This window comes from Asterias rubens, chromosome 14 (genome assembly GCF_902459465.1).
Source record: "Asterias rubens chromosome 14, eAstRub1.3, whole genome shotgun sequence".
NCBI lineage: Eukaryota > Metazoa > Echinodermata > Asteroidea > Forcipulatida > Asteriidae > Asterias > Asterias rubens.
In genome coordinates, this window is record NC_047075.1 from 5,961,001 (window position 1) to 5,978,190 (window position 17,190).

Sequence of the window (17,190 nt, forward strand, 5' to 3'; positions counted from 1 at the left end):
TACCCCACTTAAATCAAAACAAGTTAAGTTGTTTAGATCAAGTAAGTGCACATGCGCACGAAGCATACGTCATCAATGGTTACCATGATGACTCAGGAGCAATCAATCAATTATCATTAGGCCTACCCCGAGACGAGAATGTTATAATACATTTTTTTCACGACAGCGGTGCCACAAATTACAGAGGGAGTTGATAGTTTGTAACAAATTAATTGTGTTTTCTTTGTTATTTTGTGCGTTGGCCTCATGTTAGAACGCGCGCGTCCACGCACAATATGAATTTAGGCATGTATTAATGGTAGAAAAATAGTATGTTTTAACACTTAAAAAAAATGTTACACGCGCGCGTTTTAGCACTACATAGTTTAAACAGTTGTAATTAATTGTATTACAACAATGGCCGCAACCTTGAAGGAGAAAAATGTCCGGAAACCAAATTTTTCCGAGAAGGAGAAGTTGCTCCTTCTTAGTGAGTGGGAGAAGCGGGCCGATGTGCTCCGACCGAAATTTTCGTCAAAGGTCACGTCCCAAATTAAGCACGAAGCATGGCGACAAATTGCAGAGGCCCTTAACTCAAGCTTCCCGTCAGTCCGTCGAGATGTGCCGGAACTTCAGAAGAAATGGCAGAACATGAACAGTAAGATGAAGGAGGAAGCCTCCAAATACCGAAAGGAATCAGTCAAAACCGGTATGTAGTACTCATTTGTTTTATTGTTTTAAATGAGTGAACTATACAAAATACAACAAAATAAGTACAGATAGTCGAAATTGAATAAATACATTTTAAAATTACTAACCAATAGGCATAACTACACTTAAATAAAAAGAAATTAATAAACGAAGAAAATAATAATATGATTAAAACAATATTTCAAATGAATAATAATATTAATAAATAAATAAAGAAACAAAATTACAAAAAATAACACAAAATATAAAATAATAATATATAAATAAATAAGTAAACAAATAAATAAATAAACAAATAAACAAATAAATAAATAAATAAATAAATAAACAAACAAATTAATAAAACAATATTATAATACACCAATCAACCAATCAAATCCGTTCACAAATCAATCAATTAATGGGTCAAAAAACATTTGGGAACTTGTAACTTATTTATCATAAACAACATACTCAACGAATAATACCTCCATAAAGAACACCTCCTCAAAATAATCATTAGCATAAAACCTTACTTGGTAACGAGCAATCTAATAGTTAGAGGTTGATATTATAAAACATTATGACAAATGGCTCCCTCTGAAGTGACGTAGTTTTTGAGAAAGAAGTAATTTTCCAGGAAGTTGATTTCGAGACCTCAAGTTTAGAACTTGAGGTCTCGAAATCAAGCATCTAAAAGCACACAACTACGTGTGACAATGGTGTTTTTTCTTTCATAGTTATCTCGCAACTTCGACGACCAATTGAGCTCAAATTTTCACAGGTTTGATATTTAATGCATATGTTGAGATACACCAAGTGAGAGGACTGGTCTTTGACAATTACCAATAGTGTCCATTGTCTTTAAGTTCACTTAGTTATTATGCACACTTAACTTGGAAAAAGCACACATAATGTTTGATATTGACTTTTTAGAACTTGCAATTTTGGGAAACTCTCAACAATTTTAAAACCGTTTCTTTCAAGGAGGAGGACCTGCCCCACCTGATCTGAGCCCAATGGACCAAAGATTGATGACCCTGATAGGAGAGAACTCTCCAACTATCGTAGGGATCGTTGGTGGCATTGACAGCCTCCCTCCTGATGATAACTTTGAGCCCGCAGTCGCCACATCAGCTGCTCATGGTTCCATTGCTGATACACCGGATGACAGGTAAATATAGTTACTATTATTGCTTATAAACACTTATAAAAAAGGCGGTGTAAATAACTGGTAGTCAAGCAAATTCAGTGACGTGTTGCTTTTAAACAAAGCGTTTGAAATTAATGATTACTGGTATGGCGGATAGTTATTACTAGTTAAAGCTTATTACGTATTACTCAAATTATTATTATTTTTTTTCCTTCAGCACTTATACTGAGTTGCCAGTCACATTTGGACCATCATCGTCAGCGTGTAGATTATCGATGGTGCCTACAAAAAGAACAAGATCAGAAGAAAATGAGGAGGAGTACGGAAAGCTGCTCAAGCTGGAACAGCGGAAATGCGAAGTGGAGACAAGAAGAGCAGAGATAGAAATTGAGAAACTTCTCATAGAGAAAGAGATGATTATCCTCAACATGGCAGTATTGCAACAGGGGTTATTAAACCAATAAGTTATAATTATTTGTTGTCTTATCTATTATTTATTTGCTGACGCTTTTTTGTACATTTGTAAAGGTTTTGCCTGTGATTTTCGGGCAACCATATCTTTGTGTATAAAAAAAATATGAACAAAAGTTAACAATGTTTATTGTCTCTGAATTGCCCTGTGTGACAAAGAATTTTGTTTGCAGTCGTGGAGCTCCGTATAACTATGTAGAGTTATGATTTGACTGTTTTTGTGTCGTGATAATAAAATGAATTTGTTCTATGAATCGATTGAATATGAAATAACTGTCATTTTTGTTGTCATAGTTATTTTGAAGGTGGTGTTATAACATAACGTTTTCTGAAATATAACGTTTTTCAATTAAAGGGTCTGGATGGGTACCTTCTGAAGGACACAAAACAAAATGTCCACAGATTCACGCGGTTTGAAAATAATGATGGTAGAAGGCTTCCCTTAAAATAGTACTAGGTGGTAGTCGAGCATTGATCTACTCCTCACCTGTGGCAATAATTTGTGGGTTTCTTCTGATTAAATTATAGAGCTATAATTGTTACGGGTGTAAAGAATATTTTGATGATGAGTGGGCTCAAACAAATCTTAAAAACAGATGGTACAATTTAAATATTTTATTTATTATTATTTATAATCCCTAGCCATCCCCCAAAAGTAAAAAAAGTTGTGTTGTTGACAAAAATTATGTTGTTTACATTACATCCTCCTCCTACCCGGCCCGCAAGCACAATAAGTTTCTAGCGCCCTATTTTATTAGACAATATGTATCAAAAATAAAATGTATCAAAATGTAATTGTATCAAAATAACGCAAATTATTTCATGAACTTTGCCGACTTGGTTATTCAGTCAGTCATTGATTTTTGTGTGCAAAAAACAACAGTGACACGTCAGTTATGCTTAGGTCACGGTGTAATGCAGACCCGGGTGGTGCTCTCTCTTTTTTGAGAGTGGAAACGTAAAATTCAGAATGGTGGATTATAACTTAAACTCACTGGAAATAGGTGTGAACTACGTGGTTCCTGACTAGGTTGCCATCATCGTGGTGCACTGGTTGTTCTGGCTGTGGATGTGGAGGGTTGTTCATGTGATCCTCTTCAATGTCTGGAAGGCCTCGTTGCTTTGCAATGTTGTGCAGCACAGCACATGCAGCAATCACTCTGCACGTTCTTTCTGGGGACAGCCTTATTTCACCATGAAGGCAGTGAAAACGACGTTTCCACTGCCCAATCGTCCGTTCAACAAGACTTCGAGTTGTTCTACCAAAAACACAAAAAGACGCAGCTTATGTCAACGTGTGAATATGAAATTTTGTGAAACATGAATTTATAATTAAAACAAAACTTAAAAAAGTATTGCGAAATGAAACAACTTACTTGTGTGCACCGTTGTATCTTGCCTCTGCACGACTTCCTGCCTGGAGAAACGGTGTGAGGAGCCATGGTTTTGACGGGTAGCCAGTGTCGCCTAACAGGTAACCTTCCTCGTTGTTTTCCCCTCTCCCCGCCGGCCGGTGGCGCCCAAACACGTCCGCTAATCGGCTCTCTCGAAGCACTCTTGAGTCGTGGGTACTTCCCGGCCACTGGGCATTTATTTGCGTGAACACACACCTATTGTCCACAACAACTTGAACATTTATGGAGTGGTAATTTTTCCTGTTAACAAACTGCTCTTCGTGTTCTGAGGGTGCCAAGATTCGGACATGAGTTCCGTCGATGAGTCCAACTACGCCCGGAAATCCAGCGATGGTGAAAAATCCCCTTTTGATATTTTGTTCATCTGCAGCTGCTGGCCACCTTACAAATTCAGCAAGTTTTCTAGCTAGACTTGATGACACAATGCTGACTATTCTGGATACGGATGACTGAGAAATTTTGATTGTGTCTCCAATAGTTCTTTGAAATGTTCCACAAGCATAAAACTGCAATGCAATTATGACCTTGATTTCTGCGGGAATAGCGCAAGATCGTTCCGTTGGCGAAATAAATAAAATACCGTTTCTGTCGAATCTATACCGCGAGTAAAGTTCACCGTCAGTAAAATCTGCTAAAGGATTACTCCTTTCTCGAAATACTCGCTCTCTACGAAGAATTCTAGCCTCAAAATTATGGCGGTGTGCGACATGCAAAAAAGCGGCCATGACACCCTAGTGCCCCGCTTAAGTCAGCTCGGACCACACTTAGACTTAAGACGCGAAAGTAAGCGGGGCACTTAGCGCAAACGCTTTGTGAATACCACTTAGTCGGTGAGATTCGTCTAAGTTGGGAATTTAAGTGGGGTGCTTATTATTTTGTGACTTAAGTAGTTTCGTGAATACGGCCCCAGGGCGTCCGACCATATATAGATGATGTCATTTTTCTGCGGTGGGTTTTGGTCCTCATATTTTCCTCACAAATCCGTCATTTTCGTGAAATAATGCAGCTACCAACGTTAAAAAATTCCAGTTTTGATCGTTTTCTCACAGTGTTGTCTGTTGTCGTGCGTACGCGTATACATTCGCGTGCAAGACGCATGATGCAAGCTTAGACGCATGAATTCTTGGTCACCGTATCTTGACTGCACAGCGTTACCAACACAATTCAAAATTTGCGCGTCGTGCGTCTTCCGTACACACGGCAGACTGTGAGAGTATGAACAAAAATGGGAAATCCTTAACGTTGGGAGCTGCATTATTTCATGAAAATGACGGGTTTGTGAAGAATATATGACGATCAAAACCCACCGCAGAAAAACATATGCTGCCATGGAATGTGAATCTGTTGAAGTTGGTGCTTTCTTGCAGGTAAGATTTGAGTTATGAAGCTGTGAAAATTTTCTGCCCCAGAAATGTACCCTGATGTCCAGGACGTCACTGTAGTACAAAACGAAAGTGTAAGGCCGCCAGGGCTAAGTATGGCCTGTGATAGACAAGGAGAAAAAATCATCTGCGGGGATTTTAACCACAGTTCCATCGATTGGGGATCACTCCACTCTGGAGCCGAGGGAGTAAAATTTGTAAAGATTGTTTTCTCATCCAGCATGTTGACCAACCGGCACGGGGGAACAACATTCTGGACCTGGTTCTCTCTTCTAACGAAGCCCTGGTGGAAAACCTACTTGTTAACGAACCCTTCGGAACCAGTGACCACAACGCCATCACTTTCGACCTTGTGACATCAGTGCAAACAAAGGTTTGGAAGATAACATATTTTGACTATCGTAACAGGGACTACAAGAATATGAACAAGTATCTGTCTGAACAGAATTGGAATGTGCTGTTTAGTGTCAAATGAGCAGAAGAAACCTGGGTCATCTTCAAAGAACTGCTCCATGAAGCTGTGGTGAAATTTGTACCCAAGAAAACGTAGAGAAAGTGAGAAGGAGCAAATATCGCCCATGGAAGAGGTTTACAGAATCCCAAGAACATGCAGACTACTTGCGGTACAAACAAGCTTTGAACCTTGCGACTAAAGAAATTAGAGCAGCCAAAAGAAAGTACGAGTCAAGATTGACAAATAAAATCAAGCATTAACCAAAAAGCCTTCTATGCATATGTGAGGAGCAACATGAAAACAAGGGACCATGTTGGTCCTCTGATGGAAGAAAATGGTGAAGTCATTACAGACGACGTGAGAACAGCTAAGGTGTTAAATGACTATTTCTCATCTGTGTTCACACTTGAACAATTACATAACATACCACAACCCAAGAGGATGTTTGGCGGACCGAACGACGACATGCTCAGAGATGTAGAGGTGACAGCGGAGAATGTTCTCAAAGTGCTAACGAAGTTGAAGCCTGGCAAGGCACCCGGAGTAGATGAAATTTATTCTGTGTTTTTAAGGGAAGTATCGGGCGTGATAGCTGAACCCCTCAGCCAAATTTTCCAGAAGTCCTTGGCAGAAGGAGTGGTTCCACTAGACTGGAGGAGAGCAAACGTCACCCCATCTTCAAGAAGGGCAAACGTAGTGTAGCAGCAAACTACAGGCCGATAAGCCTAACCTTGCAGGTCAGTAAGGTGATTGAAACCATCCTCCGTGATGCCATCATGGAACACCTGACAGCACACAGATTGGTCAGTGATTCCACAGCACGGGTTCTTAAGAGGTCGTTCCTGCCTGACTAATTTATTAACTTTTCTGGAGCTTGTAACAAAGACCGTTGATGATGGCAACCCTGTTGATGCAGTGTACCTCGATTTCAGTAAAGCCTTCGACCGAGTACCACACCAGAGGTTACTGACGAAACTTCGATCACATGGGATAGGTGAATCAACTGCTGCTTGGATTGAAGCATGGCTGTCTGACAGACAACAGAGGGTGGTGAACGGGGCCCAATCGGAGTGGTCAGGAGTTAAAAGCGGTGTCCCCCAAGGTTCTGTTCTGGGCCCCATCATCTACATCAACGACATTGACAAGGATATCTTGAGTTCGGTCTTATAGTGTGCTGACGACACCAAGGTCTTCAGAAAAGTGAAAACCCTGGCAGATGCTCGCGGTCTTCAGGATGACCTCGATCGCCTTTACCGGTGGTCTGTTGACTGGCAAATGTTATCTAATATTGACAAATGCAAGTGCCTCCACTTCGGGCATAGAAACATCAAGCACAACTACTCCATTGGTGACAGTATAATTCAGACAGTAAGTGAAGAAAGAGATCTTGGGGTAATCATCCATCAGTCACTAAATGCAAGTACCCACTGTGCGAAGGCAGTCAAAAGCGCATTCAGAGCCCTAGGGCTAATCAACAGAACCATTACGAACAAAGACAAAACAACAATCATCAGACTGTACAAAGAACTGGTTAGACCACACCTAGATTACTGTGTACAGGTGTGGAGGCCTCATCTTGAAAGGGACATTGACCTAATAGAAAGAGTGCAAAAGAGAGAATTGCGAATTATTGGAAGTCTATCTCACCTAGACTACGTTGACAGACTCAGGGAAGTGAAATTGACCACCCTGGAGTGCAGGAGGCTGCGAGGAGATCTTATCGAGACCTTTAAGATACTCAGGGGCCTTGAGGGCTTGAACCCGGAACACTTCTTTGATTTGTCACCAACTAAAACTGTACAAATCAAGATCCAACCTTAACCTCAGGAAGTTCTGGTTTAGCCAGAGAGTGGTCAACTACTGGAACATTCTCCCTCGAAAGGCAATTGAAGCTTTAAGGACGTGTGAACATTTTCAAGGGACATGTGGACAAATTCCTAAAGAATGTCGGGGGGCTCTACATATATGCTTATCTAAGCTGTCTGCCCCAGTAACCAGAACCACCGTTTCCTCCCCAGTTGTGTGATGGCGTCGGTGGATTCAAGTAAGTTCAAGTAAGTTTAGCTGGCTGCGTGCAAATCATGGTTTTCGAGTGACGTCAGAGGTCAAATCGTCTATAGAACTTGTACATAGAGTATTTCATTCGAAAGACATAACGATAAATAGCCTTTAGTCAAGGCGCATGCTGTGGCACCTCCACATGTCAAGCACGACCCCAGATACCACGCACGAAAAAAGATCAGCACGAGCGGCGGAGCTGGGAAGCGCCTTTAGCAACTCTTTTTGGGGGCAAATGTTTTTCTTTACTTTTTGCCACAGATTTTGTTGGGGGCAATGTAACGCATGGGCGTGATAAGTTGTTGGCCAATAATACACAATTACCATAGATCACACGCCACGTCCACGAACCATTATCCACACATACATAATGGTGCACTCAAAAAGTCACGTGCTGATGAAGGCAACACACAGAAGGTACATATATGAATAACAAACTAGATAGACGAGTTCAGGCCTTATGCTTCACGTTGTCAACGAAGGCGATTTTCCATGCCCCCTGGTTATTGCCTTGGTGCCCTTGAAATGCTCAAGCACAAATTTACAATTTTACCAAAGAGAAAATGCAGAGCGCAGAGCGCAGCTATAGCAGAGCGCAGCAGAGCAGAGCGCAGCTATCTCCTCATTGCAGGCGACTTCAATTTCCATATTGATGATGACACAGATCGGGAAGCAATGGCTTTCTTAGACTTGGTCAACTCTTTCAATCTGAAACTGCATATCAATGTGCCCCCTCATCAACATGGCCATACGCTTGATATCATGCTTACACGTGCAGCAGAGAATTTTGTCTATAATGTTTCCGCCACACACTACTTATCACCAGATCATGCAGCATTGACATGTTCACTTTGACATTGGCAAACCAAAAGCTGTTAAAATAGAGATCCAATTTCGTAAAATCTGCAATATTGACATTGAAGTATTTCGCAACGATATTCTTAAGTCTGATCTGTGTTGAACATCCAGTTCTGATGCAAATCAACTTGTTCTACAATATGAAACGGAATTCCGTAAAATCTGCAATATTGACATTGAAGTATTTCGCAACGATATTCTTAAGTCTGATCTGTGTTGAACATCCAGTTCTGACGCAAATCAACTTGTTCTACAATATGAAACGGAATTCCGTAAAATCTGCAATATTGACATTGAAGTATTTCGAAACGATATTCTTAAGTCTGATCTGTGTTCAACATCCAGTTCTGACGCAAATCAACTTGTTCTACAATATGAAATGGAAATGCGCAAAAAATTGGATATTCACGCTCCATTAACGACAAGATTAATCACATGTCGCCCTAATGCGCCATGGTTTGGTGAGAACTTGCATAAAATGAAACAGCGGATTAGACGACTTGAGCGAAGATGGCGATTATCCAGGTCTGAAATTGATCGTCAGTTGTTCAGAGATGAGAGTCGGAGATACAACCACCTTCTACACGGAGAAAAAATAAAGTATCATTCTTAGGCTCTACAATGGTGTGATTCTCGTCAATTTTTCCAAAGAATCGGTTGGCTGTTTCATCCGAAAACAACAAAGAACTTTCCCTCCGATAATAGCCAGGATATGCCTCTCACTGAACGGTTCTCCAGCTACTTCTCAGAAAAGATTAAAAAACTAGTAACCGATCTTCAACAAACTTCCAAACTTCCGACTGCCAGCCCGGACATTACATTCCGAACATCGCATGAAACCCTTGATGATTTTCTACCTGTTACGGAAGACCAAGTTGTGAGACTTATCGCAAAATCAAAAGCTTCAACTTGTAGTCATGATCCTGTTCCGACCTCGCTGGTAAAGCTCTGTGCCAAAGAACATGCTCCAATATTTACTCGCATTATTAATCTGTCTTTGGAGAATGGATTTTTTCCAGATCCTTTGAAACACTGCCATATTCGTCCTATTTTGAAGAATCCCAAACTCAACACTGAGGAGCTTAATAGCTACAGACCGATAGCTAATCTGAAGTTCTTGGGAAAGATGATTGAACGGGTTGTTGCACTCCAAATCAAAGACCATATTTCTCACCACTTTTTGTATGCGACTACACAATCAGCGTACCGGGCTCATCACAGCTGTGAAACGGCATTGCTCAGAGTTTATAATGATCTACTTCTTGCTCTGGATGTAGGACAGGAGGCCATCTTGGTGCTCTTGGATTACTAAGCCGCTTTCGACACCATCAGCCACAACATCCTGATGACACGCCTCGGTGAAAGATTCGGTATTCGTAGCAGTGCGCTGAAGTTGTTTAATACTTACCTTGAAGGCCGTTCTCGGTCCGTTCTCATTGGCAAAAACGAATCAGCGCCCTACTTCCAGGGTCCGTATGGAGTACCACAGGGCTCGGTTATTGGCCCTTTAGCCTTTACTCTTTATTCTTCACCACTTGAAGACGTCATTAATCACCATGGTATCTCCAATATGATTTACATGTACGCCGACGACACCCAGCTTTATATTATTCTCAAAAATGATGAAAGAGCCTCAGGCATAGTCCAGCTTCAAGAATGCCTGAAAGACATCAAGTCATGGTCTACTAAGAACTTTCTTAAGTTAAACGAGAACAAAACAGAGGTCATTCATTTTTCCAGTCGTCACAGACCTGTTAGTCCTCTCTCTAGTTCACATTAAACAATACCTCCATATGCCCAGTGTCAAGTGCTCGCAACCTCGGAGTTCTGTTTGATACCCATCTTTCACTTAACAATCATGTCAGCAATGTTTGTCGTGCTGCTTCGTTTGCTCTTCATAGAATTGGCTCCATCAGACAATATCTGGATGTGAAATCTACTGAAAATTTGGTTCATTCCTTTGTAATGTGCCGCAGATACCTGCAATAGCCTTCTTTACGGACTACCGGACACTCAGATTGCCAGATTACAACGTAAACAAAATTCAGCGGCCAGACTTGTCACCAGAACTCGCACTCGGGAATCCATCACACCCATTCTTAAGGATCTACATTGGCTACCAATACGGGCTAGAATTTATTTTAAAGTTTAAAGTTTTGGTTCTGACTTATCAATGTATCCATGGTATTGCCCCTGTTTATCTTCAAAGCTTAGTTCAGGAGTACAAAACAACCAGGAATCTACGATCTTCAAATAAATCCCTTCTGACCCCCCCCCCCCCCCCCCCCAGTTATCAAAACCAAGTCGTACGGTTCACGCTCTTTCCAATATGCAGCAATTCAGTTATGGAACAGTCTTCCAGAGGTTGTTAAACAGGCTGAGACATCAAAACAATTCAAAACCCGGTTAAAAACATATCTGTTTACTTTATACAATAACTGTTGATTTCCTTTTACAGTGCATAGGGACCTCACGGTGATATGCGCTATATAAGAATGGTTTTATTATTATTATTATTATTATTGATGCCCTTGCCCTTTTACAAAATGAAGCATACATGCCTGCTACGGAGTTGCTAAAGGCGCTTCGTGGCTTCTCGGCTCGCGCTGGTCTTTTTACATGCGTAACATCTGGGGGGCGCTGCGTGCGCCTTGATTAAAGGCTATGTGTAGTACGACTGACTACATGTAATTGTCATTGCTGTCATTCATTAAAATAATGCACAGTTCATATCTGTATGTAGTAATTAAACAAGTAACAGGCCTTACGTGAGAATGAGGTATTTAACTACGGGATTCAATAATATGTAGCAAATGACATCATTTAGGTATTCTAAAGGTTTTAAATCAAGACGTTTTTATTCCTAGCCTACAGACAGACTAACATACTTGTAACCAAGTTAACAAGACGAGATCTGGCAACATTTAGCTTCTTAGTTTTTTAATACCAGTCAACTAAGCTCTTAAGTTTTGAAAACAGAGATATAGAGAGGGTGATGCTTTTAAAGACACTAGACACCTTTGGTAATTGTCAATCAGGAACATCAAAAAGTATTAGATGTCCTGTAATAATAAATAATAATAAGGGACTAAAAGGGTAGCGACAAGCTCTGAAGCGGCTGTTTAAAATCGGCAGGGTCGTTGCCTTGTGATAAAGTCCCTCGCCAATCCCACGGCAACGACCCTGCAAGGTTTGAAACAGACGCTTAAGAGCGAGTCACTACTCTTTTATTCCCATAAATGCCCTTTTGATACAAAAATGTACAAAAAATACAATTATAGACACTTTGACAATTAAAAATACGAGGTTTTAAATATTTTTGTCAAAAACTTTGTGAATAATCTGTTTGATGTGGGTTGTGTGTACGCGCGTGCTTAGAAATAGATTACACTCATGTTACTAATAGCTATGAATTGCGTTCCGCGTGATAATCTTGCACGCGCGCGCCCGACACGCGGAAGCCAGTCGGTTATAAACAGCTCCAGCTGGTCATTATCAACCGTTTAAACACCCCCATGTTACGCGCTCTCCACCAATAGGAGTAGAGAAACTGTCTGGGGTATTTATGAATAATAAATAACGCTTATAAAGTGCCTTACATCCATAATTGGACCCCAAGGCGCTGTACACATTGAAAATAGCTCCAAAAAGAGGCAGGAATAACCAAAGAGCTTTAATAAAATATTTCTAAAAATATAAACCACAAAAATGGACCAGCCAATAATTAAAACCACACAAGTTATAAAAAAACACTACGTTAAAAACATTAGTTTAAGTAACAATAATATAAAAAGGTTTCCTTTAGAAAAGACACTTACAATTATATCAGGGGTCGATTTCACCAAGAGTCAGGACCAGTCCTTCATGGACTAGGCCCAGGAGATATTAAAACGTATGGCTAGTCTTAAGTTAGGCCTAGTAATTTGTCCTAACTTGAGATGGATATGTAAGACTATAGCCCTTACTCCCTATAAATCCACAAGGAGAAGTACACTGTACTGGGACCCCCCCCCCCTTATCCCCAGTGGTCTGTCTTATTTTGGACTATAGGCAAACAAACTTGTCATTGTGGCTAGAACAAAGGAAATTTGTCTGAGAAATATCTCGAGAAGTACTTGTCATATCAACACCAAACTTGGTTTGTGGATTGGTCTTTTTCGTGGATTGGAATCCCAAAAAAGCCTAATTGCTTTTGGACCCTAGGCCAAACTTTTAGGTCATTATGACACTATTGGTAATTACTCAAATTAGCATAAAACCTTACTTGGTAACGAGTAATGGGGAGCTGTTGATAGTTCAAAATATTGTGAGAAACGGCTCCCTCTGAAGTAACGTAGTTTTCGAGAAAGAAGTTATTTTTCACGAATTTGATTTTGAGATCTCAGATTAAGAATTTGAGGTCTTGAATTCAAGCATCTGAAAGCACACAACTTCATGTGACACTCAAAGCCCGGGTGTTTTTTTTTTCATTGTTATCTCGCAACTTTGATGACCATGCAATTGAGCTCAAATTTTCACAGGTTTGTTTGTTTGTTTGTTTTATGCATAATGTTGAGATACACCAAGTGAGAAGACTGGTCTTTGGCAATTACCAATAGTGTCCAGTGTCTTTATATTGACTTTTCTTGTTTTCTTCCAGATTGTGCTGGACTATTTGATACCTGATCACCCAGCAGACGCATTTCATCTTGACCCAGAGTGTGACCCTTCATTGTTAGACAGAGCTGTCCAGTTTGTGATTGGTGGCTGGTCTAAGTGGGATGCTGCATACTTTCTTCATATTGCTCAATATGGATATACTGAATGGCATATGTTTGCCTTCTTCCCATTGTTCCCTGTTACAGTGCGATTCTTGGCTGATTATGTGATCTCTCCCATTCAACACATGTTGTTTCTGAACATGAGTCTTTATAGCTGTGTATTAATTGCTGCAGTAACACTCAATATTGTTGCGTTTATCTGTGCTGCTGTGCTGCTGTATCACCTGGGAGTATGTGTGTTGCATTCAGAGAGACTAGCATATCATGCTGCTTTACTGTTTTGTATTAATCCCGCAAGTGTGTTTATGACAGCAGCATACACGGAGTCCCTATTTGCAATGATAAGCTTTGCTGGAATGTTGTCTCTACAATGTAACAAACTTGTACTGTCAATACTGCTTTTCGGGTTATCAGCACTAGTGCGGTCAAATGGAGTGGTGTCTATTGGATTTCTCTTATATTACTTGATGAAAAGACACACCAAGATGTTGTCCAACCTCTGGAATGTAATGAACAGGAATAACAGACATAAACTTCAACTGATTTGTAGTGTGCTCCGCAGTGAATGCAAACACATATTGGTGTCATTTTGTTTAGTGCCTTGTTTTTTCATTATGCTGATTCCTTTTGCATTGTTCCAGATGTATTCCTTCTTGGTCATCTGTACAGATGTTACAAGCATTTTCTACTGGATGGAAAGGGAGTTGATATCACATGGTGCACCCACATGGTGTAGCAATACTAGACTATTGCCATATGCAGCCATACAGTCACACCATTGGAACGTGGGATTTTTAAAGTACTATGAACTCAAACAAATACCAAACTTTCTCCTTGCACTGCCCATGATCATTTTGTGTGTCAGTGCAATTATGGATTATTGCAAACAAAGACGGAAATATGTTTCATTTTTGGGTATTTTAGAGACAAATGCAATTAACTGTGAGCGGCGGAAAAATGTTAATTTTGTTGATCATCAAGTAGAGGGATTCTGCAGCGACCAGTCACTGGTGTACATGGCTCATGTTACATCTCTCCTCATATTTGGAGTCACTTGCATGCATGTACAGGTAAGCAGCAAACTGTAAACACTTTGATTGATGCTCATTAACAGATTTTCATGTGTTCTCCAGTGAAAAGATGTTATACACAACGGATTGGACTTGACAAGAAGGATTGGACTTGACAAGAAATGTCTTTTAATTTGCTCATATTATGAGCATATTGCCCATCAAAGTGTGTAGCGTTATTGTTTTAGCAGATAGCACTTTACAGGGCCACTATAATAACATTATCGCAAACAATTGATGGATTGCACAAAGCCTCATCGACCGCCAAACGATTGGATGATAAACAATGGAAAAATGAACGTACTGCGCACAACTTTGGGCCAATGATTGCCTTTGATGTGTGCAAGTTTCATCAACGATAGTGGTCAATAACTTCATCTATACACTGTTCATAATGTAAAGTTAATTGGTACACAAGAGTCGCACAACCATTGAGCATTGCATGTAATTTACATTTGGCAAAACAGCCAGAGAACAGGAATTGATAAATTTAACCCCCCAAAAACAAGTTTGAGCTTTTGTTTTTGTTTTGTTTTTTGTTACCAAAGTATAACAAAACAATTGTTGCACGCTGTGACTGGGGTCCAAGGGTTTTGTACACCCTGGGGGAAAATGGCACCCTCCGCTTTGCCTCGGGTACCAGTTTGAAACAACCGCGGGTTCGAGGAATAGTGAAAAATTGTTTTAAACAATGTAATAATGTTCTGACAACAGAACTTCGAGAAGAGGAATAATAATGTTACCAAGGTATAACAAGACAATTGTTCTACGCTGTGACTGGGGTCCATGGGTTTTGTACACCCTACAGGGAAAATGGCACCCTCGGCTTTGCCTCGGGTACCATTTTCCCCCTCGGGTGTCCAAAACCCCGTCACAGTGTACAACAATTGTATTATGTTCATGTAGTCTATAAATGGTGATAGATATTGAGGTAAAATGTATAATATTTGATAATGGCATGTTGTTTTGGTTTGTTGGCAGGTTATTACCAGGTTGATTGCTTCTAGCTGTCCAGTTGTGTATTGGTATGCAGCTCATCTAACACTACCTAGCATCAATTCTAAAACAGACAGCACAAGCAACGATAGATCAGCTTGTCATACTACTAAGGGACTCACAGACAAAAGGACTATTTTACTTGGAGAGTTTGTTAGGTGCAATAACCATTGTTACATTAAACAACTAGTTCTTGGCTTTTTCCTTGGGTACTTCATTTTGGGACTTTGTATGCATTGTAATTATTTACCCTGGACATAAAAGGCAACCAATATCAAGTTGTTACACTGTACCGGGTACTTGTGTTTTTGTTGTACATGTTTGTTACTTTAAAGGGACACATTTGTATATACTCAGCGCCTTGAGTACCTTGTTTGGTAGATACGTGCGCTATATAAGACTTCGATATTATTATTACATTGCCATGAGTGAGTTGGTCTACGAATAGCTTCTGAAACCATTTGTTATGAAATGCATTATGGTTAGAAAGATGTTTAAAAAGTAGAATATAATGATCCGCACAAACATGCCTCAAAATTGCATGGTTCACCTTATACATGTACATCGTGAGCTAACACGTCACGCTATTTTGAGGAGTCAAAATTTGAGTCCAGAAAATTGCCGACCATGTTTGTTCGTAAAGTAATTTAAGAAAGGTCGGGCAATTTATCAGTCAATTAGTGTAGATCATTGTATTCTACTTTTAACAGAGACCATAATGCATTTGATAACAAACAGTAACGGTTACAGGCACTTTTCATAGATCAACTTGATTGGTCTATTGGCGTTATGTCACTTGAATTATTCTGGTTGCCTTTGAAATAGAAGCCCCAACAATAAAAATGCCAAATGCATAGGTTTACATAGACAATCTTGGACAATCAAAACAGCATTAAATTTGTGTGCTTGAATATGTGACTTTGAGAAAGCGCTAATTGAGCCAATACAGGTTGTATGCACATTTATGGAACAAAACCCATCTTTAAAGTTGTTAGCTGTAAATCAAAGTTTAGCACCAGCCCTAGCTCTGTGTTTCTTCACTTGTAATGTTTGTAATATATACTTGTACACACAATAATATGCTTCTACAGTTGCTTGTCAAGATTTTGTTTTAACAAGCTTTTAAAAAAGCTTGTTAGATTATGTAAATTTTAGTTTTACTAAATTTTGTTTTCAGTGTTTGATGTCCACCCCCCTCACCTTTTCAAATTTAAATTGTAAAAAAATGTAAAATAGCACTATTTTAAAAAGACTGCTGCACTAAGGCTCAATATTGAGCCTTAGTGCAGCAGTCTTTTTAAACCATTGTATCTATTATTTATCCTAGATGGTTATCTATGTACAAATATTGGATGCATCTGAGCGCATTGTCACAGAACACAATTAGGCTTCGAAGTGAAGTTTGGACTATTCCATTTCATGAGGTGAATAGCTAGATTGCACAGAGTCTACAAAATGCGTGAACAAAATGCATTCAATATTTGTTTTAACCAATACTCATGCACACATAGATCAATCCACCCACACTCTGAAAACATTTTAATATTGAGGAAGACTTCAAGAGACACCAGCTTTGTCTGTTCCATAAAAAAAGCAAAAACTATTTACAGCAAAAAGTGAATGTAAGATTAGAATAAAACAAAACCTTGAACATTGAACCCTGAATCTTTATAACGATGTACCTATATTGACCCAGACCCTGTGAACAATGGCAGTGCTGCACTTACACCTATCTGTCCAACATTCTTGGAGCTAAAATGTAAGGCCCTGTTTTAAACAGTTTAACCAAACAAAGGAATTCACTCCCAAAAAGGTAGACATTGAAGACATATAGGCTACATTGTCATACATAGGTGCTGTCATTGTCTAAGGCAGGGGTCAATAAATGCAGTGCACAGTGTGTG

At 39.8% G+C, this 17,190-nt stretch overlaps 3 protein-coding genes across 3 annotated transcripts; 2 read left to right on the forward strand and 1 right to left on the reverse strand.

Moving 5' to 3' along the window:
• Positions 1 to 290: 290 nt before the first annotated feature.
• On the forward strand, positions 291 to 2,286 carry LOC117299598 (nuclear apoptosis-inducing factor 1-like). The gene is made up of 3 exons (XM_033783147.1): positions 291 to 688; positions 1,657 to 1,843; positions 2,040 to 2,286. Exons 1-3 carry the CDS (start codon positions 397 to 399, stop codon positions 2,284 to 2,286), a joined length of 726 nt encoding a protein of 241 aa, XP_033639038.1. The 5' UTR covers positions 291 to 396.
• Positions 2,287 to 3,229: 943 nt separating this feature from the next.
• Positions 3,230 to 4,433, reverse strand: LOC117299599 (putative nuclease HARBI1). The gene is made up of 2 exons (XM_033783148.1): positions 3,670 to 4,433; positions 3,230 to 3,552 (listed from the first exon to the last, which is right to left on the reverse strand). Exons 1-2 carry the CDS (start codon positions 4,431 to 4,433, stop codon positions 3,285 to 3,287), a joined length of 1,032 nt encoding a protein of 343 aa, XP_033639039.1. The 3' UTR covers positions 3,230 to 3,284.
• Positions 4,434 to 5,036: 603 nt separating this feature from the next.
• Positions 5,037 to 16,944, forward strand: LOC117299364 (GPI mannosyltransferase 2-like). Its single transcript, XM_033782895.1, has 3 exons — positions 5,037 to 5,075; positions 13,100 to 14,290; positions 15,272 to 16,944. The coding sequence occupies exons 1-3, from the start codon at positions 5,037 to 5,039 to the stop codon at positions 15,545 to 15,547; spliced, it is 1,506 nt and encodes a 501-aa protein (XP_033638786.1). The 3' UTR covers positions 15,548 to 16,944.
• Positions 16,945 to 17,190: the final 246 nt, after the last annotated feature.

What these genes read in the sequence shown, in the direction of transcription:
- LOC117299598 (XM_033783147.1), top strand. Translation starts at nt 397, where the DNA reads ATGGCCGCAACCTTGAAGGAGAAAAATGTCCGGAAACCAAATTTTTCC. An exon ending in AAAGGAATCAGTCAAAACCG is followed by an intron (nt 689 to 1,656) that starts GTATGTAGTACT and finishes GTTTCTTTCAAG; the next exon opens with GAGGAGGACCTGCCCCACCT. An exon ending in GCTGATACACCGGATGACAG is followed by an intron (nt 1,844 to 2,039) that starts GTAAATATAGTT and finishes TTTTTCCTTCAG; the next exon opens with CACTTATACTGAGTTGCCAG.
- LOC117299599 (XM_033783148.1), bottom strand. Translation starts at nt 4,433, where the DNA reads ATGGCCGCTTTTTTGCATGTCGCACACCGCCATAATTTTGAGGCTAGA. An exon ending in AGATACAACGGTGCACACAA is followed by an intron (nt 3,553 to 3,669) that starts GTAAGTTGTTTC and finishes TGTTTTTGGTAG; the next exon opens with AACAACTCGAAGTCTTGTTG.
- LOC117299364 (XM_033782895.1), top strand. Translation starts at nt 5,037, where the DNA reads ATGGAATGTGAATCTGTTGAAGTTGGTGCTTTCTTGCAG. An exon ending in AAGTTGGTGCTTTCTTGCAG is followed by an intron (nt 5,076 to 13,099) that starts GTAAGATTTGAG and finishes GTTTTCTTCCAG; the next exon opens with ATTGTGCTGGACTATTTGAT. An exon ending in TCACTTGCATGCATGTACAG is followed by an intron (nt 14,291 to 15,271) that starts GTAAGCAGCAAA and finishes GTTTGTTGGCAG; the next exon opens with GTTATTACCAGGTTGATTGC.